Source organism: Catharus ustulatus, chromosome 3, assembly GCF_009819885.2.
Source record: "Catharus ustulatus isolate bCatUst1 chromosome 3, bCatUst1.pri.v2, whole genome shotgun sequence".
Taxonomy (NCBI): Eukaryota; Metazoa; Chordata; class Aves; order Passeriformes; family Turdidae; genus Catharus; species Catharus ustulatus.
Genome location: NC_046223.1, coordinates 20,908,080 through 20,935,631, shown reverse-complemented (window position 1 = coordinate 20,935,631; position 27,552 = coordinate 20,908,080). Strand labels below are relative to the sequence as shown.

The 27,552-nt window shown below is 38.6% G+C and overlaps 1 protein-coding gene across 2 annotated transcripts; it reads left to right on the top strand.

The window, feature by feature from the left end:
• Positions 1-351: 351 nt before the first annotated feature.
• LYPLAL1 (lysophospholipase like 1) lies at positions 352-26,734 on the top strand. Of its 2 annotated transcripts, XM_033056314.2 has the most exons (6): positions 518-603; positions 4,610-4,709; positions 6,787-6,836; positions 15,507-15,676; positions 25,760-25,875; positions 26,478-26,734. In XM_033056314.2, exons 2-6 carry the CDS (start codon positions 4,635-4,637, stop codon positions 26,715-26,717), a joined length of 651 nt encoding a protein of 216 aa, XP_032912205.1. In that variant the 5' UTR covers positions 518-603; positions 4,610-4,634; the 3' UTR covers positions 26,718-26,734. The 2 variants fall into 2 exon arrangements, with proteins under 2 accessions (XP_032912206.1, XP_032912205.1); XM_033056315.2 differs by lacking the exon at positions 6,787-6,836 and having other exon boundaries at positions 352-603.
• Positions 26,735-27,552: the final 818 nt, after the last annotated feature.

Here is a 27,552-nt window from a genome sequence, read left to right as displayed (position 1 = left end):
ATGAAGGTCGGACAAGACCTCAGATGTCTGCGGGACCTTTTCCATGGTGCTCCTTGCGGCTCCTTCGCTCTCTGCGGCAGCTCGAAGGAGCCACCAGAGCTTCCCTGGGCTCTGCTGCAGCCAGGCCTCGCCCTGGAGAGCTGCTCCCGGTGAGCCGCAGCTGACACACGTGCGTCAGGAAATCCCACCAACGCAGAGCTTTATGTCCAAAAAGGAGACAGAGGAGTCCCGCAATTTTATTCGAATAAAAGGAGAGAATCCAGCGGGGCACAGGCCCGCGGGGTTTTCTCTCGCTCACGCGTGACACCCAAGGGACGGGCCGGCCCCGGTCACAGGGCACCGCTAAACACCGCTGTACACAAGCACTGCCAGCCCAGCGCACCCTCCAGGGACAGAACTGCCCGAGCTCGGTGCCAGCACAGCCCGGGCGCCCCACAAGAGGCGCGGGGGGCGGAGACAGGGCGATCGCAGGCCCGGAACGAGCTGGGCTGGCCCGGAGGAGGAGGAGAGCGCTGGCCATGGCGGCGCCCGCCGCGCTGAAGCGGAGCGTGGTGTCCCCCACGGGCAGGCACACCGCCTCCCTCATCTTCCTGCACGGCTCAGGTGCCTCCGTCCCTCCCTGCCCGGGAGGGAAGGGAGCGGGTGAAGCGGGCGAAGCGGGCAGGGTCGGCCCCCGGTGCTGCGGGAACGGGGCGGGACGGGGTGGCCGCGGCGGCCGCAGGGCTGGGGCAGGCTTTGGGGCGGCCCCGTCCCCCGGCTCGGCCCCGCAGAGGAGCGGCGGGCGGCAGAGCCGTGTGCGGGTGCCCGAGAGGGCCCGCAGGGACCGGCTGCCGTGAGAGCACACGCGTTCCGGGGGATCCCAGGACACGCTCAAGTGGAAGGGGCACATCGGGATCTTGACAGCTCCAGGCCCTGCACAGGACACCCCGAGAGTCACCCCGTGTGCCTGGGAGCACTGTCCAAAGGCTGCCAGAGCTCTGTCAGTGCTGGTGCTCTGACCGCTTCCCTGGGGGCCTGCTCCAGTGCCCAGCCTCCCTCTGCGTGAAAAACCATTTCGTGCTGCTTCCTCCAGTCCTGTTGCTCCCTGAATTGCCCTTCTCAGAGGGTAGCCACATTCAGAGGGTGAATTTCACAGTTAAAGTGGTTCATGCTGTTTTAGAATCGGCATGAGTACGATGTTGGCACCCTTTAAAAACTAGTGTTCATTTCCCGACTTCCTACTGTTCAGAAGGGCCCTGTCCATGTCCAGACTGGCTTCATGGCCACCCTCTGCAGCTGAGTTACCTACAGCAGTGACTGGTCTGGGGGCAGGACGGGGCATGTGTTTCCTTGGGTTTAATTCCTTAAAAGTTACTTCTAATGAGCTAAATGACAGGGTCCACATGACATTTAAAAAAAATGTTTACTAGATCCAGACCTTGAGAATCAGTGCTACTGAGCTGTCCATGTGCATATGGCAACATGATGCTCAACACTTTCCCTGTCTGTTGCTTACTTTTGCTTTTAGCTTCTGTTTAGTTTAACAAAGATGTATATCCATACTAAATTAGTTTCATTTTTTATAATCTAGTTTAATTTTGCTTTTTAAAAGTTCTGTGAGTAAAAGAATGAAAGTGAAAGAGTTTCTGTGTTCAGCTCTCTTTTTAATGCTAGTGCTGTAATGCTTGAGGAAATAATTTTCTCTAATGTTGGAGGAGTAAGGGAAGATTATGGTTAGAGGTTGATTCCACATGTGGTTAAACTACTCTACAATTTTTCTTTTTTTAAAAAATATGATTTTGTTCATAATGTTTGTAATGGGATGGCTTTATTTGGTTTCTAGCAGCTTCACTGAATAGAATTTAAAACAGAAGTGCTGTTTCTGTGAACCTGTAAACCTGAGTTGTAAACCTTTGTACAGCACGTGTGATGGAAAGTGGCAGTCAAATGGCATTAATCCATTTTGTACATAATACTTGCTCTAGACAAACTATAACAAGTGCAGAATGTAAGTTCAAAATAGTATGGGAAAATATTAGAACAGTCCAGGTACTGTACATCAGATTTAGGTAGAGGTTCCCTTTGGTAGCTTGGCAGGGAAGGCAAATGGACATAGCAACTATGTAATAGCTTTTTAGGCTGAGGATTACAACTTTGCGTGTTGTAACAAGCACAGAATCATAGGCTGGAAAAGACCTTTTAGAACATCGAGTCCAACTATTAACCAAATGCTGCCAAGTCCACTACTAAACCATGTCCTTAAGTGCCACATCTACACATCTTTTAAATACCTCCAGGGATGGTGACTCAGTGACTTTCCTGGGCAGCCTGTTCCAGTGCTTGAAAGCTCTTTTGGTGAACAAATTTTTCCTAATATCCACTCTACATGTTACACGTTAAATTTAAACTTTGCACACAAAGAAAACTTGGAAATGCAAACTATATTTGAAAGAAAAGAAAGTAATATTTTACTTGAGGACAAAGAAGAAGCTAGTATAACTGCCATCAGTCTTTTTCAGTTTGTGAACTGACTCAAAACAGAATCACCCATGATTTGCTTGTTTTTTTCAGAACATATAACACTGAAAGACTAGCATTTCAGGAGGTCTATTGGATTTTGTTTGATGTCACAGTCTCCTCTTTTCCTCCCTCTCCTCCAAGTTCTGTTCCTAGCAAATCAAAATACATTATCTGAGCATACAAGTGCTCACATGTTGGAGTAGCATTTGGACCGTGATGGTTCTTGACATACACAAGGTCACAGTTAAATTTTCTCTTACTGAGTTTTCTGTGACCTTTTCATGGACAAATTGTCTTCAATAACAGTAAATGTTTCTGCAGATCTTTGCAAGGTTTAAGAGGTGAGAATAAATAATAGAATAATGTTTTATCCTACATCGTTAAGGAATTTGTAAAGACCTAAGTCCCAACTGTGTAATCATTCAGGGAGTTGGTTGATTTACCTGAGAGTTCATTCTGACCAAGGCCTAGACCTTGGCTTTCTAACTGAAAACAATAAGCAGTGTATAGGGGGAAAAATGTTAGTTCAAGCCTCCCTAAGGTATGTTGTTTATAAGTGAGGTGACAACAGTCTTGAGGAAACACTTGTATGGCAAGAGTATCTGTGAAGAATCAGAGGTGTATATTTGGACTTCAGACTACTGTACTTGGATAAGCAAAGTGCTTGTGGGAGTGTGTTCTGAAGCATCCAGTTAAGGAGGTAACTTTGATTTTACTGTTTAACTTAGCACAGGGTAAGATTTGTGTTTTACAACCCTGTTTTTTATTTGTCATGTGGACTGTTTAGGTCAAAGAACAGTTAGTTCTAGTTATGCTAATTGTGCTTAACAGGAAGAAAATTACTTGATTCGAATCCTTCTTGCCTTCTATTTTAATTTTGAAGATACATTAATTATGTTTGTGAATTTTGTTAGAGTGCTTAAGAGCAGATTTTCTCCATTGGGGAATTATAGTCATTTTAACAATTAATTGGTATATACATGTGGCATTGTTCAGATGAGCCCACATAGTGTGCCTGGTTAAGGACAGTGAAATTTTTTTCTTTTGGGTTGACCATTTTATTGAAAAAATGGGGTGAGTTCTAAAGTCAAACCAAACAACTTGAGCTAAAATAATAGAGAATATTAGCAATTTGAATTAATAATATGTGGGAACCTCAACTTCAAGCAAGACTGAAGTCCTATGGCATGAGTGGGAGTAGTGAAACTCCGGTTTGCTGAGCCCCCACTCAATTTTTTAGGTTGAACATCCTTCCTACTGTAAACTATATTCCTTGATGGACTGGTTTCCTTAAGATTGAAGTATTGTGTTACAGTGAGGACTCTGCTCTTCAGAGGAGTGACAGTGAAGTTATGACTGAAGATACCAGTGGTGCAAAGACAAGCTGGAGACACTGTCTGGTGTATATATGTGTATTTGTTTAAAAGGAGCAAATACTGTCTACAGAAGAATTCATCCTGTTCATAGTACTTCAGTCTGCAGGGGTTTTTTGCCATAGGCTGCATTAGGAAGACCAGGAAAAAAACAGACTGGAAGTGGATCTCAACTAGTTTTCAAACAGAACTGTGTGGTTAAGGTTTTTTTAAGAGTCTGCTAGATATTTTAACTGAACCTATCGCTTTACAAATTGTCTTTTTCCCTTAAAATCTGTGTGCAATGTTAGCATAATTAAATGAGAAGATCTTCTTTACTGGCTTCTGAAGTGGGTTAACATAAAATTCTCTAGTAAAATTAACTTTTCTAAGGGGAACAACAGTTTTTTTACCTCACTTTTTAGATGTTCATCAAGATTTTTGTTTAGCGCTTAAGAGCAAATATGGTAAACTGTAAGTAAGAGATAAGGCCTTGTGTCTGCTTGGGAAATACTTGAGTCATTGAATGTAGTAAAGTATTGATTAAACTTATGTTGTGGGATCTCTTAAGTAGTCTTTTTCTAGAAAGTTTTGAGTCCATTGGCAAGGGGAATGAAGTTGTTCTAGAAAGTTCTTTTTTAGCATTTTAGTGTATTAGCTTCATAATTTGAAATTAAGTCAATCCAAAGTATATTGACATTGTATAATTTTCTTGCTAAATGCACAAACTAATTCTTGTACTCTTCTGTGTGATACAGGTGATACTGGCCAAGGAGCAAGAGCATGGATAAAACAAATTTTGAATCAAGACATGGCATTCCAACACATAAAAGTAATTTACCCAACGGCCCCTGCCAGGTACCATTTAATATATTGCAACTGTAGAATTAAATTCTCCTGTTCCAGTGCTGTAAAATACAGTTCTGGGTATTGGTACAGATTGTCTTAACAACTCTTTCTTTTCTCATGTGTATGCTTTTTGACAAAACTGAAGCTCAACCATGCATTGCTGTCCAGGAACTGTGATTTTAAGTGTTTAAGACTCTAAATTGTTCCCAGAAGTCATAGCCTCTAGTTGAAATTTGGGTATTGTCCTCATAGCAGCTTTCCATTTCCTTCATAGAAATAGCAGATGATCCTGCAGTGTGTGTTGTAGTAGCGGTAGAGAGTCATGATCCAGATCACAATCCTACCCATAATAACTCCCATATACCAACTATTAAAATACGATGTTATATTTAATTCCAGGTTTCAGTACTGAAGGTGGTCAGTCTTTTTGGCAAGTAGGATGTCAAAGATCCTCAGCTCCTGGAGAAAGGACTTGGAATTCAGAAATTCACTTTGCTTCTTGTTTGAATTCTGACCCAGCTATTTCAAAGAGAATTTAGTTCAACATTTTCTGTAAACTTAAGTCTTAAATGACTTTAATGAATTTAATGACATTAAATGACACTGTGTGTTCAGTGGTAGATGGAAATACAGATAAATTTTTTTTCCTGTAGGAATTTGAAAGTTTTTGTAGTCAAACCTAGAGGCTAAAAGTTGGACACCTACCCCCCTACTTAGCTATCCAAAGATAATATTAAATGTAGAATATATAATTATTTACATATATTATGTATGTAACATATGTTAAATCTATAATACTAAATTTCAGATGTGTTTGGTTTTTCTTAATGCAATTTTTTTAAGGTATCTGTGACTCTTAAGTTAGGAAAATGTTTCCTTGAAAGGTAGTGGTGTTGAGTTTCTTTCTGAATTTGTGCATAAGTGCAGATGAATGCTGAACAGAAAAGGAAATGGTGACACAGACTTTTGAGGTACAGAGGTTTCAAAGTCAGAAAACAATTCTTGGAGGGTATAAACAAATATAATAGCAGATTTTGTCTGGCACTCACTAATACATGAAAAAAACCTCTTCTTCCTTGACCATGTATTTTTTATGGTCTACTTAGGCAGGAAAAGCAACTGAGAGATTGCGATGTGAATGTACTCACTGTATTACAGAAAAATCAAGCCTGTGAGTGGGGCCTTTGAAAGGCTACAAGCCTTTGAAGGCTGTGTTCTGGGTTAGCAGGGAGTGAATCCCATTTTCTGTAAAAAATGTGCTTGATACTTCACTGAGGACAGGCTAAAGCGATGCTAAAGTTATCTGCAGCACACCACACATGCTGAGGGGCTCCTCTGCTTCTCTATCAGCACAGCAGAACTGGGCAAATGCAGGAGTTGCTCCCCTGGAAAATTATTTTCCTCCCTATGTTGTATGAGGCCAGAGGCCTCAGACCACATCTGCTGGGCCAGTGCTTCACTTTTCCATCCCACTGCACTTCTGAGGTCCAGTCCTTTTCTTATTTGTTCTGGTTTCTTTGGGTAACTACAGATGTGAATGATGTATGAATTATGAAACCAGCAAGATCTCTTGACTTAAATGAAGGAATTTGTTTTTATCTTATGACTTCAAATTTTAGTACTTTGGTAAACAGATGGCAAGATACTGTTGTTGTGAATACACAGTTTATTTCGCTCTCTTTTACTCTTTTTTAAAGTTGAGGTTACTCTTGTTCTTTTCTAGAACAGGTAAAGTCATGCATGAGCTGATTCAGAAGTGGCTTTTAGCAAAACAGAGAAGTTGTATATTCTAAGAATATAAAATACCAACACTGTTTCTTTTTAACTGGCAAAGCACTCTTTTGTACAGCCCTCTGTTGTTGATAAACAGCCCTAGCTGACACAGTAAAATAAAACAGATGCTCCTAAGCACTGTTTGCCACTGTTTGCAGCAGTGTTGAAGTTTGTGATGATACATGTCATTGGTTGAAACCAAAATAACAAAGCATTTACAGACCTATTTCATATTGTTTTTGTATTCAAAGACAAACCACACTATGCTTTTTTTGAAATGGTTTTGTAACAATTGTCTTCCTTTCTTTCACAGAAAATAAAAGCAAGGCCTAGGACTTCCAAACTTGAATGGCAGACATTAAAGTAATTAAACTTGAATATATATGTTGGTTTTATGTTTGTGTATATTTATATACATATGTGTTTTGATAAGAATTCAAAATGTTTCTGGCAGCAGGGGAGGAATTCATCATCCTTGTTAATGACACCTATAGCTGGGTGGTTATGGGCAGGCAGATCTGCTGAGAAGATTCTGAAACCAGGTTTTTTGCCCACGTAGAGGCTGAGGAATGTGCTGGCTGAAAGTCAGGCTGCTGAGAGAGAGCCTCTGTGGGTCTCTAACCTGCCACTGCACTGTCAGTGCAAAACTTGCCTGCAGGTTCTTGTGCTGATGATGAAACCAAAGAAAAGCTTGAAGCTTGGCAGCACCCTCCTAGGATTGGCTAATGTGCTCTTCTGGCAAAGTACTGTTAATGTACTTCATGCTCTGAGTTCCTGTCTTTTCCAGGATAACTGTGCACATGCACATTGAATGTTCTCTGTCAAAGTAGTTATGCCAGTAAAAGCAGGTTTGATGACATAACTGCAAAGCTAGGGGCTTTGGCAGGATAAACTGCAGGTGAGGAATACCTCTTCACATTTTTAATGAAAATTATTCTGTTGATAGATCCATAGATATGGTCTTATACATTCTTCATGCCTGTTCAACATGGCAACTCAACTCTTTCTGTTCAAGAGTTTTGAAAAGCAGTGGAATTCACATTTTTCAGCACAACGTTGAACTTTTTGGGGGTTTTTTGTGAAAGAAGGATTTGGGTTATACTTGTTTAGCTTAGATTTTATCCCAGGTGCTGAAACATGCATATTTTTAATTTGTACAGCATCAGAGGTTCAGACATGTTTTGATTCAAGAGTCAATGTATTTGAAAATTATTTTGGTAAAACAGTCCAGCATATAATCGGGAAGAATTCTGAAATACGTTCTTTGGCTTCACTAGCATTGATTTCAGCAAACACTAGAGAAGATTATGGGTAAAAGAAGTGGAATGTTACTGAACTACATTTTATATAACTGTTTTTTACTCTTCCATATAGGTCTCTGTAAAAAGTTACTTCTTTTTATAAAAGAGATTCACTTTTCTTTAATGATATTGGTGTGATATTCAGAGTTTGTACATAGAGCCATCACCTGATGCCCCTGGGTACGCAGCGCTTGCAGCATTTTGTCTCACTTATCCCACATCACATTGGAAAGTGCAATGAGTCTCATATTTGGTTGTTTCCTGAGCAAAAATAACAGAATGTGGATAGTGAAATTTACAGTTAAAAAATAAAAGCTTGCAAAAATACAGAGTAAACCACATATGGTAAAAAACATGCTTAGATAAAAATGGAAAAACATGTGGATTCGAAGGCTTGATGTGATGTAGTGAGAGTACTGACACCTGAATTTGGAATATGTTTGGAAATTAAGTGCATTTACCTGGGGTATGCAAATTTTGTTTTACAAATTAAGAATTTTAGACATTGCTTGGAGATTTGGTTGGGTTTTTTCCCCATAATGTAGTCTACTGAGATACTTAAAAATGAGTAGAGAACTTGTTTTAACTGTATCTAGTTTTCTGTCAAGATTAGTGCTTCTGCACATGGATTAAACTTGTTAAACATAACAGAATTCTATTTTCTCTCCATTGTAATGCTAATATATATCTTTAAAAAAAAACAAGCTCAAATTGGAGCCCTAGTAGCTGATGCAATCCCTAAAGCCACGTCTACACTAATAGTTTTAAAGGAAAGGGTTTCCTTTTTCCCTTTTTATTTGGGTCAGGATGCCTACAACTTTAAATACTGTTTCAGCTGCTACAACTGTGACTTAAACATTAGGTTTCTATTGAGTTTCTAAATCAGAACTGAATACCACCCAATTTAAACTTTTATTTTTTTAATAGAAAGTGATAGTTTAAATTGGCATTGCAGGAGCTAACGTGGTAAATTTAAAACCCTTTAGGCTCTGCTTGTTTTAATACATATACCTTGCCTTCTATAATTCCCTGAAAAAATCTAGGCCAAAGATTCTTTGCATTGTCTTGCATTCCATTCTGACAGTCCTCTTTTGCAAGTCAGAAAATCAACTATAAGTACTGTTTTGGCTGTTTTATGGACCTTTTTGACTTTCACTCAACAAACCTTTCTGTGGGATGTAAGTCTCTGCAGAACTTGTTGTCTGGGATGGGGGGGGTCCCAATTTATTCTAATTTCCATTATCTTTATGTGGCTGGTAAGGACTAAAAGGCCCATTACTCCATCTTTTCACCTAAATTCACATCTTTGCTCAGCTCATGAGTGGAAATGAGCTTCATCTCACCATAGTCCCCATCTGGCTCTATCACAAAACCACCAGACAGTTTGGCACCACTCAGCTCCACTGGCAGCCTCTGCCTGTGAGAGGCCTCGGATTGGAAAAGCAGCAGGGGTACTGCAGCTCGGACTTGAGATGGATTGGAGGGGAGCGTGCACAGGGCCTATCGTACTGTTTTTGGCTCAAGCAAGTGTTATTAATCCTTGACTTTTGTAAGCCCTAACCTCATTCATAAATTTAACACAAAGGAGTCTTTTTTGAAGGTGGGAGCTTGGGGGAGAAATGGGAAAGGTTTGGGCTGGAATCATGGGGTGGTTCTTTCATCTCCTTTAACTAGAAATTCAGTGTGTTCTGCATAATAATGCTTGAAGTATGCTTGGATAAACTTTGTGTTTTCCTTTTATTTCTATTTTGGAATTAGGTGAGTAAAACTGCATATATCTAATGGTGACATCAGATGCTAAATAGCACATGGGATGCACTAAACACTTGTCAGAGATAACTGTCATCATGCTTGGGGAAAACAAATTAGAACATGATGGAAATAATTTTGGATTTCTAATCCCTTTTACTAGATCGTGCTGTTAGGCATCCTTCCTCTTGTTTTTCTTCTCTCAACCATTTTCCAGTACAGAAGAATTGGAGACAGTGGTTTTTATATCACCCTTCCAGCAAGCAGTTGTGGATTTCTAAGTTGTGTGCCATTCTGTGCTCTTGCTTTACTGTCTTTTCAAGGGTTTCTGTGCTTAGCTAGTGTCATTCATCCATCCCAGTGTTGTTTGCCACCAGATTGTGAAAGATGTCACTTTGAATCTCAGACTGCCTTTCAGACCCCATAATGGAGAACTGATGCAGATTGGACCCTGGTTTGCCTCTTGCCACTTTCTTTCAGTGAATTTATAAGGCATCCACTATTGGTTGCTGAGGAACTGGCAATGTGTTTTACAGGTCTTTTATGGTCTTTTCAACCATAAAATCATTGCTGTCCTCTGATTAGTACCAATCCCAGAATTTACACCACCCTCTCCAAAAGAAGGCTCCCAAACAACAAAACCAAACCAGCAAACCAACAGAAACAAAGAAACAGATGCAAACTTAATTTCTCCCACTGAGTTTTATGCCAGACTCTATTGCAGCTCCCTTTGTCTTGAATGAATAAGATTTGTCTCAAGTAACAAAAGCTGTCAGCATAGTATTTCTTCAGGTAACTGTTCTGTATCAGCTCAGTCAGCTCTCATTTCAGACCATGGGCATCCAGAACAACTCTATCAAAACCATTTGCATGTGGTTGAGTGAACAGGCACAGCCTTTTCTGGAGAAGAGCCAAAATTGCTCCTCGTGGGGATGACTCTTACCTTCCTTCTGGTAATTTTTTTTTTTAAGTATAATTCTAATTTAAAGCTGCTTGAATTTTGGAGACATCATATGCTCGGTTACCATACTACAAAGCTTCATTGTTAAGATACATTGACCCTCAGTTTTAACACAAGAGCTGCCTTGGATTAGAGTTTCTGATTTACACTTCTTATTTGGTTAGCTGGATTCTCTGCTTTCCTCCCCATTTCTGAAAAAATTTGCTTTCTGCTTCAAGCAGACAGTGCGAAAAAGCATATTTTGGACCTAAATTTTCTATTGAAATGTAGTACTGAAATTCAGCAGTGACATTATGTTGTAAAAGAGTTTGGGATTAGGGAGTAACTTGCTGTCATTCAAAAAACCTGCCATCAGCTTTAAGAGAGTTAAGACATGCTTTTAGAACCACTAAGTATTTTGGATTGGAAAGGCCCTTTCAAGGTCTTCTCGTTTAACCCCCCCCAACAATGAGCAGAGACATCATGTTGCTTGGAATCCCATCCAACCCGTCCTTAAATGTTTCCAGGGGTAGGTACCACCTCTGTGTAACCTGTGTTGGTGTTTCAGCACCCTTATTGTAAAAATTACTCTTCTATGTATGTTGTCTAAATCCAACCGCTTTAAATTGAAAGTCATTCCCCCTTGTCCTATTGCAACAGGTCCCACTAAAAAGTGTGTTCCCATCTTCCTTGTAGGCCCTTGAAGGCTTCAATAAGGTCTCCCTGCAGCCTTATCTCCTCCAGGCTGAACAAAGCCAACTCTCAGCCTTTCCTTGTGGGGAGAGGTGATCTGATCTTTGTGGCCCTCCTCTGGACCTGCTCCAACAGGTCCATGTCTTTCCTGTTCTGAGGATTCCAGGATTGGATGTAGCTCTCCAGCTGGAGTCACACCAGAGCAGTGTAGAACTACTGTGGTGCCCTGTAGATTTTTTCAGAGGGGTGCACAGTCTTCTGAAAGACAACATTACAATCTGAGAGACCCTAACTGAGAGGAGATGAGTTTGAGGAGCAAAAAAAGTTGAGTATTTCAGCAATTTTTTATCTTTGTCTTTATTTTAATCTCAAAGCCCAACTTCACTCTAAATTTCCAGTTCTGTCTGAAATTTCGGGAAGTTCTGTCTGGAAGCCTGGAAGCCAGCACCAGTGGTCTGGGTTTATGTGTCTGCTGATGCAGGCTGGTCATGGTGCTGAGCGTGAAGGCAGTGATACAATTGTGCATCAGGAGAAAGACTTGGGGGAAGAATATTTGCCATTTGTCAATGTGCTGTCTTCCCACTCTTATTTATAGCAGCTAGAACTGCTGGCTTGTCTTCTAACTGAAAATGTTGAACAGTGATTTACGGGGTAATGAACAAAACCACCTGTAGTTTTATGTGAATCACTGTGCTAATAGCATCATTTTGGAGATGGAATTTGCCGTGGCTTGAGATCTGAATTTGAACCTTGTGTAGCATCATTGGGTTGATCTCCACTTCTGTTAAGATAATTTCAGACTAGCTGGCAGAATTCTAAACATGAGTAAGAAGGTCTAGAGGATATATTCATGCATCAGAAAGGTGGAAATAGATGGTGTTGCTGCTACTTTCATCATGTTTTCTTAATTACTACAGAACTCAGGTCAGCAGAGGCTAATCTGCCTTGAGTTTGTAAAATCTGTAGTGATATGAATTGCTTTGAAACTTTGCAGTGAAATCAGCAGTGAAAATTACTTCTGAGATGGAAAGGATGATAAGTACATACAAAGATACTGCAGGATATATTTTCCTTTTAAGACATTGAAGTATTGTGTAGGGTCTTGAGACAACACTCTAATGCAACAATACTCTTACAAATAGGAGCTATAAAGTAATCAGAAAATATGATTTTGAGTGATTTGGGAATTTGGTAAACATTTTAAAGATTCTAATCCTCCTAATTCCCATGGTTTTATAAATGATGTTTGATATTAACCATGTCTCCTTTCCTGTCCATTCTCCTTTTACATATTACGAGAGAAATTCGTACAAATTGAACTTTCTTTCAACTGTCTCTTAAAAATGGACACAAGTTTGGAAGCTGGATCTACCCAGAGAGATGATTCTTGATTCTTATTTTCTTATATGGATTTGAATCTTTTATGTGCTCCAGAACAAGCAAAACATACTCACACACACTCCCTAAAACCAAATGCCCACACAACTTCGAGGACTTTATGTTTTCATTCCCACTTTCAGTAGCACACAGTATTAGAGACATAGAGCTTTATTTCTAGTATCACTTTTAAAAGAGAATAAAACAAGTAAGGCATAGATGGTATGAGTTTTAATTAAACTTAAGAAAGAAAAAAAATTTCCAAACTTAAAGCTGATTACTGGGTCTGACATTGTCCTTAACTGACCATGTTGATCTTGTTGGATGGAGTTTCCACTCCACTCTATTTTTTTTTTTGCTCTTACATATTTCAGTCCAGCTTCTCATGTCACTGTAACATAGGGATGTTTTTTTTGTGGTTTAATTGTATGAAAAATTTGGTGCTGTATTCTTGGAGCTGTACATATGGTTCCATGCCAAACATATTTGTTTACCGTGGTAATGTCTGAGTTGTAGTATGCCAGCTAATAAAGGGATTATTTAAAGAAAAAGGTGAATGACTAAAACAGATGTGCCAGTTGGGTGAACCATTAAAAGAATCTTACTTCTCAGCTTTATGTAAAGGTTATTTTTAATGCATTTCTGAGAAATCAAGAGTGCTTGCAGGGATGTTTTTGAGGCAGCTGAAAGCCACTTGTCTATTTGTAGCAGGGTCTCTTCCTGTGGGCTTGAAAGACTTTGGTCTTTCATCTGTCTTGTGAAGAATTTGCAAAGACAGCAGGTAGAAGTCCAGAGTTTCAACGTCTGATCAAGTACTATAATCTTACAGTGAATTTTGGCCTGTTTTAAATGTCGTGATCTTGTCATTTAGTTGTGGGGAAACATGTTTTAATATTTATGGAATGTAAAAGTAAATTGCTGTAATGCAATATATTTATGTATCTTTGTTTCATATAAATCCTGGACATCAACATGCTGTAATAATAAATACAGGTCAACTTGCTGTAGTAATACTAAAACCTTTCACATCTTTTCTTACACAAATATTAGGTACTCTGACTTTACTAGAAAATGAAGCACTCTGGCTGCTAAGCATTTTAACCAGGATTGATGCAAAAGTGTTTGAGGGAAGCTAAAATCATGGATTAAATGCAGTATGCCCAGGCATTTCATCTATTGTACATCACATTGTCCAAGTGACTTCCAGAAACTGGAAGTTGATTCTGCTCTTGATAGATTTGACTGGAATGTCTCCTCTTAGAAACTGACTTTTGTGAATTACATATTTGTAATCTTATTCCTTAGGTGTTGATCAATTCATTTGGGAAGGATCCTGGAGACGGAATTCTAAAGAGAAGACAATAAAAGAGCAAAAACGTTTTAATACTATTTTTTAAACATAACTTTAGGTTGCTGGGTATACAAGATATTTCCACTGAATTTCCTTTAATTTTGGAGTTAACTTTTTAATAGACAAGTAAGGGCTACCTTGAAAACTAATAGCTCAATTTTTAAAATTCTGGTGCTTAAGTATACAGTTTGTTTTGAATTGAGGGAATGAGGGGTTACTTAAGGCACTTGACCATCTATGGCACTTTCAATCATAGTACATTTTAGGTACCATGTAGCTCTGCTGAAAAAGATGAACCTGTGGAGTTTCTGTTTGTACCAATCTGTTGCTGTTTGTTGCCTCTTTCAGTATGTTTTTCTTACCAACTTTTTAAGCCATGGACTCTTTTTTTTGGTGTGTGTTCGTGACAGCAGGCAGAATAAAACCTACGTTGTCTCGTTTTTTACTTTTATGACCAAATAGTGTAAATCATATTATCTTGAACACTCATCCTAGTGGCAGTACTGGTTTAGAGCTGTTTACATATGTGAAGCCTCTCTGGTGTTAATAAAGGCAGGATTTGTTCCTTCATTAAGAATAACTGAATTAATGGCTTTCTCATTTTAGTTTAGTTGTGGTTTTGTTTAATCCTGGTATTGAAAAAATTCCAGAGACAGCACAGAAGTCAACTTCAGCATTTTCAGTGTGTTCCTATCCAGAAATGTTTCAAAAGCTGTCTGTTTTGTGGACGATGATTGTAATCCGATCTAAGCTTAAGTAAAAATGAAGAATTTCCCGTGGATGAACATTGCAAATAAGGGTTTCAAGGGGCTTTGTTTGAGATGATCGATCTCATAGCAGTATGTTTTGTAATATTTTGTAGAGCCATTGCAAGGCAATTAGATCACCTTTCTTGGGATTTCAGGGCTCTATTAATCATCTTTATTTAAAACCAAAGAAAAGACTTCTTTGAATTGAAGGTTTCATGATTATTTAAGGTTTGGGCAGCCTGTTGATGCACTTAAAATAACATTGCAACACAGTATTGTGGTGGGGAGTATCATATCTCTTTTTGTGCACCAGCACATGGCATTTCTTTCAGTTATGTTTATGAGATACCTGCGCCATTAAGATGAGGATGGCTGTATTTATTTGACAAAAAGAAAAATTGGCAGGATTTTTTAATACCTAGAGGTTCATAATACCCATCCCCTGTCACTTTTGTCAGGAATTAGGCAATTGAATTCCATAAAGTTAGCTCCTGCAAAGCTGTCTTGTTTGGAAGTTACTTCAGTTTGTTGTGTTCCAGCATGGATTTCAACCCTAACTTTGTTTAGGATTAAGAACCTCTTGACGGGTTTAAGATTTAAAATGCTTAGCTGACTTAACCAGCCTTAATATTGAACTGGCTGGAAATTGCATTTTGCATAGCTTCCAAATGCTGGCTTCATTCTTGAAGGACAATGACTTCAATGCAAGGAAATGCAAGTAGGACTGGATGTAAATAGAGTTAGACCTCACAGAGGTTTATTCTCTCCTTTGCTGGAGATATACTGATTTTTTTTTTAATTTATTATGTAACTTCAAAGCTTTTGATCCTGTGCTTGGTTAATCATTTCTTTTCTTTCCTTCTACCACTCCAGGCCATATACACCTATGAAAGGAGCCTTTTCCAATGTGTGGTTTGACAGGTATAAGATCTGTAATGACTGTCCTGAACACATTGAAAGCATTGATTCCATGTGCCAGGGTCTTACCGACCTGATCAACGATGAGGTTAAGAATGGCATTGCCAAGAACAGGATACTCGTAGGTAAGAGATTTATTTATCATGTGTTTATTCTAATGGGTTTTTAATGGTTTGAAGATCATCTTCTTTGAATTTACCCTATCCTGAAGGATCATGAGTATGACTTGAAACTGCTAAGCAGCCTTTTCAGTAGCCAATTCTCAACAATACTGAATCCTTATTTAAACCCATATCAGGTGGGGAGTGTGGCTAACTGTAAGCATTATCCTCAAAATGTAAAACTGTTTTTATTGTCAACAGTCATTTATAATCATTATTTAAAATAGAGCAGGCAGTGATTTACTTTGAGAAGTACATAGTTTTACTATTTCCTTTAAGCCCTTTTCAAGGGTGGAAAAGTACACTTTCCAAAAATGACGTGCATTTTGGAGAATGGAGATGTAGTATATAAATAATCATGAACTTTTCCTTACTGCTCTAATCATTTTGGGTTAAATTAATTCATGCAGGAAAAATGTGCATGTTACATAGCACTAAATGTTAACGTTTGATAACAAATGAAGTATTAGCTGTAAAAGTTCATGTGTCTATCTTTATTTCTCTTTCCACAAATTTCCAATAACTTCCACAGTACTTCAGTGAAATAGATGGTGGGATATTGAGGCACAGGAGTTAAAGGTGATGAAATAGCCTATGGTAGACAGGGAATGAGAATTCTCAAGTCCTTGGCTCCCTGTCCTATCTCTAGACCACAAACTATTTCAGGTTGGGGAAAAAACTCTTAAAGTGGGATCTTATCTTATGTCCAACTGAGTCATGCCATCAAATTCTTGCATGGTCAAGCCACCACCATTCAGCCTGTTGTGTTTTCCTGGTCCACCCCCATGTTGCTCTGTGAAGCCCTTTGCTTGCTTTCCCTTTCTGGCTCATTGCCCTGGCTGCAGAGTGCATTGTTTTGGATGGCTGTCAGCAGATTCCCTTTGATCTGTCTTTCCTGTGTTGTTACACCTGCTGGCTTGGAAGCAGCTGGAACAGTGCAGGTGCTTTGCTATTGAGCGAACTGGGAGATGCTCTGTGTACAGATCCAGTGTGCTACTAGGCTGTTTTCCTTTCCTCTGTAGTCTTCAAAAATAGAACTATCCAGACTGCAAAGTATGAAGGTTGTTTTCCAAGTCATAAGCAGAGTAAGGAAGTTGGCATGCACTGAGTGTTTCATCCCGTAGATTCTTTGGAAGTCCCCATCTTCATGTGTTTGCATTCCTCACATATAAACCAGAAATAACTGTACTTGTTTTGTCACTGTTGAGAGCTCTGTTTCCCCACCTGACAGAGACTACAGGCATACATCCTTGTGGTTGAGTCCAATATTTATGCAAGAAGCAAAATAAGGCAGCCCTGAGTTACTTTGTCCAAAGCACAGAGGGGGGCTCGTGCGGATGCATAAGAAACTTGGTAGTGGAAAATTGTATCACTTGTGGCTGTACAAGATTAAGTGTTCTTCCACAAGAACTTTGTGCCTTTTCTGCTCTGTTTTTGATGATTAACCAGTGTGTGATGCAGTGAAGAATGAAGCTTAGAGATCCTCTGAGGTCTGTGTGCCTAGAAGTGGCATTAATCGTCTTAGATAGGATTTTGTGCAAATAATTGCCCATCTTCTGTCATTCTTTCTTACAGGAAATTAGGACTTTTGTAAAGGCACTCTGCAGATTTATAGTATTCAGCCTGGAGGGCAGAAGGCTCTGGGGAGATCTTGTGGCACCTTCCAATACCTAAAGAGGGCCACAAGAAAGCTGGGGAGGGACTTTTTAGAAGGCCATGTAATGATAGGACAAGGTGAAATGGCTTTAGACTGAAAGAGTTTAGGTTTAGATTAGATATTAGAAAGAAATTAATTACTTTGAGGGTGGTGACACACTGGAACAGATTGCCCAGAGAGGCTGAGGATTTCCATCCCCAGAAGTGTTCAAGGATACATTGATTCTTGAGGAACTTGGTCTAGTGGAAGGACTTCTTGCCCATGGCGGGGGGTTGGAACCAAATGACCTTTAGAGTTTTTTCCAGCCCAAACCATTCTGTGTTTTTTGATCAAAAGAAAATATAAGGTCAATTCAATATGTCTGCACCAAACTGTAATGTCCACTTGAAAAGGAGAAATGTGTGGCCTGAATTTTTTTTGAGTTTAAGAGATTGGTGTGTGGGAGATAATGGAAGGTATGGTTACTTGCTTAGAATATCAGATAATTCAGTTCTATCAGATCTTTTTAGATTTCTCTTTGAAAATGTCAGGAATATCCATCTGATACAAGAAGATGAGGCCTAAGGTAACAGGTGATGTGCAAACAGTGGGTTTGTCACTGCTGATACCATGGAGTTGGAGGAGGCAGCCTTTGTGAGGTAAAGGGAAAAATAAGACATTTATAGCAGGGGAAACCAGGTGAAATTTTGCTATGAATCCATAGTGCATTCAGTGCTGTTGAGTCATGTTGCAGATGCATAGTGGGAATACTGGTACATAAATCATTATGAGAAACAGAGACAAAATAGTTGAGAGAAGCAATTGGAGAACTTAGGAGTCTCTGAAGAGCAGACCGTTTTAGGGAAGGTCAGAGAAACCAAAAAGCAGAGCAGTCGTATGAAGGTACTTAGAGGGAATGAAATCCCCCTTAAAGGCTTGAAGGAGAATTGGGTTGAGTGACCATTTTGTAGTAAGTGGGAGTTTTAATGACTGGAAAGAAAACAAAATTACTATGAGGAGTGTAACAAGATTGAAGGTTATGGTTTTATATGGAATAGAAGACTAGAAATTACTGAGGCTGAGGGTGAGTGTCAGATATTGTTGGATGAGGGTGAGCGAGGTGTTAGGCAAGAAGGAAGGTGGGCAGCTGCTGACAGCTCACAGGTGTGGGATAAGAAGGCAAGATCTGAGAGAGCACTGTGCAAAGGTGAGTGAGTGGGAAGAGACAGGGAGCAGCAGTGGGTTCTCAAACATGGAAAATTAGAAGCCCTGGTGTTCTGGGGGATGATTTCCCCTTCTTGAACCATTCAGACTTTCCACAAGGCTCAGCAGAGTGGGACAGTGAAAGCATTTTCTCTGAAAGAAATTATAGCCTGCATTGTTTGCTTCAATACCTCTGAAGTTCACAAATGACTGCTTGCAGATCAGAACTCTAAAGATGAGGATGGAGTCCAGGTTGTACAGTGCCACTCCTCTCTTCTTTATCAACAAAAATGCTGGTGCAGCCTTGCTTTTAACAGCTGCTCTGTGAATCTACTTCTAAAGAAATAAATTACTTAGTTTACTGAATCTAAAGGAAGTATTATTTTTAAAACATCCCTATTAATTTTGTGACATGGCTCATCTACCCATTCCTATCTTCTAACAGTTTCATGAGTTGCTTTCCTTTTAACTCAAGTGTTTTGAAGGAAGTTGACTTCTGATTAAGTTTTGTTTCCCCTTACCTTGGGAGGAGGAAGGAAAGGAGACTAACAGCAATACATAATTATTCAAAAAAATAATTATATAATCCCCAGAATTTGATAATGGCACTTAGTTTTTAGCCAGACATTCTTGTTGAGTTACTCTTACTGGCCTTCCTGGCTAAAGCATGCCTTGTAAATAGTCCTGTAAGTAGGTTTATATTGACTTTGGAGATAAAAGAGTGTTATAAATTTAGTCAAATTTTGGCACTTGGAGTTTTGATAGTATCCTTTAGTTAAAAACAGGATGTATTTCTTCTTTATAAATGGCTGAATTCATTGCTAAATGGGCCAGACAAGCCACAGTTTAAAGTGTGGGACAGTAATTGCTTTTTCTATCTAGAGCTAAGTTGGTTTTTAAGGTGGTGGTGGTTTTGTTTGTTTTTTTCTTGTGTTGGTTGTTCTGTTGTTTTGGTTTTTTTAAATGCTTCCATAGTGATAGTGCATTGTAAAATAAGATTTGTGTTTAAGATTTCAAGAGTCTTATTCAAGAATATGTTAGAAGCTCTTGAAAGAAATGTCCCTCTTGTTTTTTGAGCATTTTGATAGGGCTCACTGTAGTTAACTACACTTTGGTGAAAGGCAGTCTTTTTGTTCTTTTTTTGTTCTTAATTTAGCACTGCTTTCCTGCTTTCACAGGTCACTTTTTGTGTAGTGCAGAAGTGCTGATCCAAGCGCGTTGGTCTCTGCCACCTGTAGTCACTCGTGTAAGCAGCCAGTGAAAATAAACTTTCCATAACAGTCCTGTAGGTTTGACTGAATGCCAAAGAACACATGCATGATTCCTGACCCCTTGTGCTGTAACAATAACACGACACACACAACCACTTTTTGTTTATTGCTAGACTTCTTACATAGCTACTGAACCACGGTGGAAGCACCATGAAAGCTCTGTGCTTCTTGTAAATATTAGCATTTCCTTCTTTCTCAGTGTGTGTGAGAATGGGATGGGGGTGGGGGGAATATCTTGGCTTTGACACCCCAGAGAGCAGATCCTATAAATACATGAAGATAAAAACTTCCAACAATAAATCGTTAAAGTGTTGAGCAAACTATTTCACCCACAATCTTGTAATTTTATGGTTTTGGCTTCTAAGCTTTTTGCTGTCACTCATCCTGTCTTGTATCTTCTGTATTTTTTAGTAGGACATTGTCTTCCATTAAGAGGTGCTTACTGTCTTGTTCCTTGTTCTTACGGAGTAAATTCATGGATCTTTTTGCTGTTTGTCTCTGCAGTTCAAATGAGTTCTCTCTCTCTGTACCTCCCATTACATGGCTTTTTAGTCTATCTAAATTGGACCTGAGATGCTGGGCTCAAAGCACTACTGTTAGTCCATCTGCCCCATAATACCTGCAATATTTTATTAATTTTCTGTGCAACAGTGTAAATTTGCCTTGCATTTATACTTTGGGATAAATGTTTGCTTCTCTTGGTTTGGTTTTTTTTTTTTATCTGAACTGAACATGTTTCTCTTTTGGATCTCTGCTACTCTAGCTCACACATCAGGAAGTAAAAAGAGACATTAACAAGTTAATCTTTCTACCCCTTCATAAGTCTTTCAGTAGTAGCTACAATGCTAATTTTAACCAAGAGTAGTCCATTATTTGTTATTTTGTTTCCCAGCATTTGATAGTGTCCATATTAATGTATCTAAAGACACTGAAAGGTGACACATTCTCCATATGGTGAATGACAGGTTTAGCAAATGACAGCATAGATTAGGAGTAAATAAGACTCACAGCTGTAAACTCAGAAACAATTCAATCACGATGTGGTCATCACTTCAGTAAGAGAATAATTATAAAGTGAATCAAGTTCTGATATTTTCAGACTTTCTAGGAACTCTGTTCAAAATATGTCCTTACTCACCTTTAATAAATGCCTGAATTCAGTGCAAAATTAAATGGATGAATGGGCTTTTAGAATGCTTGAGAGTTGTGCAGACATGCCACAGGGTACAAATTAACCTGTATTTTCTTCACAGTTGTGCCAGCAGAATTGTAGAAGAGTGACAACAACATTTGCTATTCCATTGTCATATGCCAGTGCAGGCTCAGCCCCGTTTCGGCTTACCATTGCTTTTCTGACTTCTGAATGATCTCTGCTAACAGGTTCACAGCTCTGCAGAACAACAACCTGTTTCTGTGCTTCACTACTCTTTGCTTTAGAGAGCCATTTTCCATTTTCTGTGATTCAGTATAGAGTAACAAGTACTGTGAGCTTAAAGTAACAAATATTCTTCCTTTTTCCCATGTTGTGCAGTTATACTGACTGTAAAAATGACAGGTAAGAGTTACAGCAGGGCAGTGCTGTCATCCTCTCTAGAAACAGCCAAGAAAACACACTGGGTAAATGAGGCAAGCCATAGATTGGCAGAGTAACATCTTAATAAAAGTTGATTTGAGACTTTTCATGGATTTTATTTTCCTTCCAGTGCTAAAAATTACAACCCCTTAGGTACACATGTTGTGTTCTTCTCTATTACCTGTAATAGTTGAAAATAAAAGTGTAACTGGTTCTGGTTTTACTGTGAGTTGATATGTTAGAAACAACTGTCCACTTGTTTTTAAAAGAAAATGGTAAAACTCATACCACTTAAATAAGCTTTCAAAATGTCTTTTGACTGGTGAGAAAGTTGGGGAGTAAATTGATTCATGTTCCTAACAAGAGCAAGTGGCTGAGCCACTCAAGGGAAGTTGCCTTTGTTCTTGTAAAGGCTCTGCAGTTTGCTGTTCTTGTAAAGACTGAGTAACAACCAGAATTACAAGGCTATCAAAGGTGGAAACCGTTCATTGCCGTTCTGCTGGTGTGCAAGGGTTTTGTTTGATGAAGTTTCATGAAGAGATTAAAAGGAGAAATCACTGCTGTGAGGAAATTCACTTGAGACAAAGTACATGTTTGAGCACTTAACACAGGAGCAGTGTTCAGGGAGTTCTGTGGAGAAGGGAATTTGCTGTTCCACTGGCATTTGTACTTTTTGCTGATATTCATTTGTGAACACTGTTAAATGTATATAATACTTCCATTCATTGATGAAAATGGAAGGTCAAAACAGAAAGTCAGCTTCTTTACAGATGATGTGTAGAACAAGGTTGTGCTGTTACCATTAATAGAAGGTAAATCACAAAGTCCCTAGGGAGAGGGGAAAGTAAACTGGAATGTAGCTTTGGGGAGAAATTCCTGATAACAAACTGATTAAAGCAACTCTAAGTTGAGATACTAAAAAGGGAGAAATTGAAACTGAAAAATGCTGTGAGAATGGAATGAAAAGGAGGCAAGAGTATGTAATATATTGTAAAAAATAACAGAACAGGCCAAGACAATTTCTAACTGTGCTGGTGTACCCTTATACAACAGAACAGTGTTTGTCTTGTGCTGTGCTAGCACAGGCACTGTGTGCTGGAGGATTCATCTCTTGCCACTTTGTTACTGTACTGACAAATGTGAAGAAATGCAGGGAAGATGAAGAATAACTGCTACAGAGAAACTAATGAGGAAATATTGCTTAAAACAAACACCCCAAATTGCACCCCAACACCCAAGTCCAAATTCTAATCTCATCGAAGTCTGAGATTTAGCTTCTCCTGTTCCTTTTTCTCTTCAAAATCTGTGCACTAGATATGATTCATAACTATTTTTTCCCATGTCTGTGATTTCTAGTATGGCAAGCAGCTTTGAGCACATGTTTAGAGTTTTACTGAAAAGAATGAAAAAGTGATTTTCCTGATTATTTGACAAATGGGCTGAGGCATTTTACAGTCAGATCCATATGATTCAGGATGCACTTGGCAATGTCAAACCTGTGTGTGCTAGAGAGCTGTTTTTTCTCTAAAGCAGGCTGAGCACCTAAAGAACTTTCTGAATTCAGGAATAGCTCATTGCAGCCACTAAAGTGATGCATGGAGGAGAAGTTTTTAGCATTCTCTTGTATATACAGGACAGGAGATACAGAATAAGCCTTTGTGCTAGATAATAAAGTTAATTTTTTCTGAGGTGCAAACACAGACATTGTTAGACAAACTACAAATAAACAAATGAAGCCAAAGTTTGGCACTAAGTAAATATTTCATTTCCTGAATCCCATGTAATGTTCAAGTGTCATCATGGACCAGATTATTATTTCAGACAAATACAAATGGGAAGCAAATTAATACAAATCAAGATCTTTTGCAAAAGTGAGCTGGAGTTTTTTTTAAAAGGCTCCTAAGGCCATTTACAAACTCTGAAATGAATATTTTATCAGTGAAAAATGGCAGCTGTGGTGAAGGTTTCTGTTTTATTCAATCAGCAATAAATTCTGTATGAGAAGTTCAGTTTCTGTTCACATTGTGTTACATCATGCTGTGCCTGAGATTACCTGAATTTAGTTACAGATTATATTCCAGAAAATAATGTTTTAGTTTTAATAAAGTATTGCATAGGAGTTTCCTTCTGATTCAAATTCTTTAATTTGGAAGTGTGCTTTCAGCAGATCTTTCTCAGCTATCAAGGTGAGTCACAAGCAGCTTTCTTCTTATTGAAGAGGGGTATTATCTAAAAATCAGCACTAGAGCAGATTTGAGGTCATAAATGCATCCTTGAGTGAACTTTCTCTGCAACTGGGAGTATTTTACATAATTGAGTCTTTTGCATGTGCTCCCCTATTAGTCTACACAAAAACCTCCTTTGTGAGTCAGGGAAGTTAACACAAAGAGTTAGGTGCTTTCCTGAGCTGTCATCCTGAGCATTGTCAGCTAACCCTGTTTAACTTTTGTGAAGCATTAATCATAGTTTATTAAAATAGCTGTGAGGGGAAAACTGAGAGTGAATGTACTTTTAAATTTAAAAGCTACTGGCGAACTCTGAACTTCTGTGCACAGTCTTTGTCTTGGAAGTAGATTGGTGAAGACCTTGCAGTGTTCTGCCCATCTAAGGATGAAATGTTGCTGTGTCATTTTGATCTTGTCTAACACTCCTGACACAATCTGCTTAGCAATGCTGTACAGTTTATGTATTCTTCATGCTGAGATCATCTGTATACATGTACTTTTGTTTTGTTTACATTCCGTCATTTCTTAAGTTTGTTTTGTGTAGTATCTGCCTCTTATTTTTCCTTCATCCAAAATTTGAATTCTTGTAGAAGTTCTAGACTGAGAATGTCTTTTATGTTATGTCAAACAGATACTGAAATGGTTCTTGTAATTAAAAAAATAGTCTGCATCTATAAGTGCTTACTCAAATTGTTTTTGAAGCATTTGCCGTATGGCATTTACTGAGAGATTGTTGTGGTATCAGGTGATAAACTTCAGGTGCAAATGCAAATCAAATTCAAAGACCTAGTCCCTTGTATTGCATTTTCTTGTAGTAGTATGAGCCACATGAAAGAACCATTACCTAATATTCTTCTAAACAGAAGGTGACTGCATTGTCAAAGACTGCTGGTGAGTAATTGCAGACGGTGTGCCAGATTGTGACTAACTGGGTACAAAATTTTAAGATTAAATCATTTACAAACTAGTAATGACTTTTCAATGCAGCTTTTCTTCCTGTAATCTGAAATACTTAAAATGGACTTCATTTTATATGTTGACAGAGCATTGTCTGTATTTATTTGTAAGCAAATGCAAAATGATCTCTTGGAGTACAAGTGCTTCTTTTGGGGTATAGGGATGACAGCATTCTTCAGAATGATCAAAAGGAAATTAAATAAGTGACCAGATTGTGCATAAGAAAATAAAGGAAACCACTCTAGTCATTATCTGGATGCAGTCAATATAAAGGCCTGTGTACTATGTCCTTGTGAAGTAATGTGGTAGTCTGGATTTCTTTCTTAATGAATAAGCGTTTGTCATATAAGAATCATCCCTGAGAAATTATCTTACCCTGAGGGTAAGGAATTAGTGTAGTTGAAGAGACATATGGATCACAGAAGATATCAATTCAGAGATCCTGTTAGAGCTCAGGGGGAGTACATTGCATTTTTTCCCTATTTATTATATATCCCAAGGTATAACAACAAAAATATCCTCAGTGCTAGTTTAATGTGAATGCTCATTATGTACAATAGAGAGCTTCCATGTGTGAATGCTGCTAGCCTAGGGGAGAAATAACTTGAGAATTACCTGTTCACAGAGTTTTACTTCCTTAATGTCAGAGTATGTACGAGTATGTATTCAGCTACCTGGTAGGAACCTTTCACAAATGGCTTCTGAAGAAATGGCACTTTGGCCTTTCCTTTTTGTCCTCTGTCAGTAATGAAACTTCAGCATTGCTTTAGCTATCCAGTGTCTTAATTGCTTCATGCCTTGATTTAAACCTCAAGCTATACCACATAAGGTTCAGGTTGGACGTCAGAAGGAATTTCTTCACAGAAAGGTTGTTAAACTTTGGAATAGGCTGTCCAGGGAGGTGCTGGAGTCACTTTCCCTGGAGGTGTTCAAGAAATGACTCAATGTGGAACGTGGTGCAATGGTTTAATTGACAAGGTGGTGTTAGGTCGTAGGTGATGATCTTAGAGATCTTTTCCAACGTAAATGATTCTGTAATTCTAAAATAATTTATTTGTTGCATATTTACCTTTTTTTTTGTTGCATTGTGTATAAAAGAAACTAATCTGAAGATAATAAATTTTACATTGGGTTACAAAGACATAGAAAAATCCAATCTTTGTTTCTTTTGTTGCATCCCAGGAGGCTTTTCGATGGGAGGTGGAATGGCAATGCATTTGGCATATAGGTTTCATCAGGATCTGGCAGGAGTCTTTGCCTTGTCTAGTTTCCTCAATAAAGACTCTGCTGTTTACCAGGTGAGTGTGTAGTAGATATTACAGAAAACCAGCTTAGCTACATGGAAAACATGGTGATTAAATTCAATGTACATGTTTCTACATCCGAGGCAGTTGGTTCATATTCTAAACTTATGCCATTTCTGGGAAATAGATCATCAGAATATTAGGAAAGCAAGGCTTTTATAACTGTCTTTAAATAATGTTTTATTGCGCTTTCTTGCACAGACAGTACAGTGTTAAAGTGTAGAAGGAGATTAACAAATGAAATGCTTTACTAGTTACCCTCAATTGTTTAAGAGTCTGTGTAAGCATACCTATTCTTTGAAAATGTGTGATTCATTATAATATTCTGACATCCATTTGCTGTCATGAATTTTTTCTGTTTCTCTCATTTGGAGAGGGTATAGACCTTATAGGAAACCCTATCATTTGTCAGGAGTTATTGTATTGGAATCTGAAGGGCAGTTTTTTTCCAGTATTTCCTTGTTTACTTCTGTGAAGATAGCACAATACGACCCTTAAAATGTAGATCAGTAAGTACTATAAGTGTCACCATGTAATTGTAAATATTCTTTTACAATTTTTGGCAGTATGTCTTATAGTGTCTCCTTTCCATCTAGGCTTTGAAAAGAAATGAAAATGCTCTTCCAGAATTATTTCAGTGCCATGGAACTGCTGATGATCTAGTTCTGTACTCATGGGGTGAAGAGACCAACAAGATGTTAAAGTCTCTGGGAGTATCAGCATCACTTCATACTTTTCCAAACCTCTATCATGAGATGAACAGAATTGAAATAGAAAAATTAAAATCCTGGATTGTAAAGAAATTGCCCGTTGAAGCACCAAAGACAAATGAATAAACGAAGATCCAGCCTCATACTTTGCAATGTTTCATAGTTTTAAAATCATGTGTGACATATATATGAGTGTCCTATATCCCTTATATAAGCACAGCTTCAGGCAGACACTTTAATATTCCATAAAGTTCACCTTAGTGGTGAAAAAAAGGTGCTGACCACTAAACCTCAGTTTATTATATGGGTTTCTTCTTCTGTTTTCTTGTCCAGTTTTTAAGCATGCATCAATCTCCAAAAAATAACGAGTGATAATATTAAAACCATTCCTAAATAATCAAAGCAATATTCAGGAAGCATTGCTGTGAATCTCCTACACAATTTATTTTTTGAGGGTGGGGGTTTGGTCAGGGAGGTGTTCTAAGATGGAAAAATATGCAGTACCGTGGTTGTTCCTAATGGCATTACAGCAAAAAAAAAGTTCAATTCTTAAAATAATGCAGTTTTACTTGTAAAAATGCATCCATCTATGCAAGTTAGTTTAGTGAGAGGAACTGTCTTGGCTTCAGTTGGATTCTCAGCATGTGGAAACGAAATTGCAAAAGCAATTGCAAGTGCAATTGAAAATGCAAATTTGCATACAGCTCTCAAAGCAGAGCTGTATATCACCTGAAAAAAAATCAGGTTTGTGTTATATTTGAAAATGTCCTGAGTAGGTGTGTCTGGCTATGCCACAGGCCCTTGTTATTGCCCTTTCTCACTGTTTTGTTACTCACAGAGATCTAGCTTTTTGTGAGTTTATTGAGCCCTCTGTGGTTTGCAATGTAGATTTTTTTTAAAAAAAGAAGTGCCATCATGATTGCTGTGATCTATCCTGTTTTTGAAGAAATAATTCTTTGGG

Excerpts from the sequence above, each read along its gene's own strand:
- LYPLAL1 (XM_033056315.2), top strand. The coding sequence starts at position 519 with ATGGCGGCGCCCGCCGCGCTGAAGCGGAGCGTGGTGTCCCCCACGGGC. Across the intron at positions 4,710-15,506 it reads TACCCAACGGCCCCTGCCAG|GCCATATACACCTATGAAAG; the intron begins GTACCATTTAAT and ends CTACCACTCCAG. Across the intron at positions 25,876-26,477 it reads AAGACTCTGCTGTTTACCAG|GCTTTGAAAAGAAATGAAAA; the intron begins GTGAGTGTGTAG and ends CTTTCCATCTAG.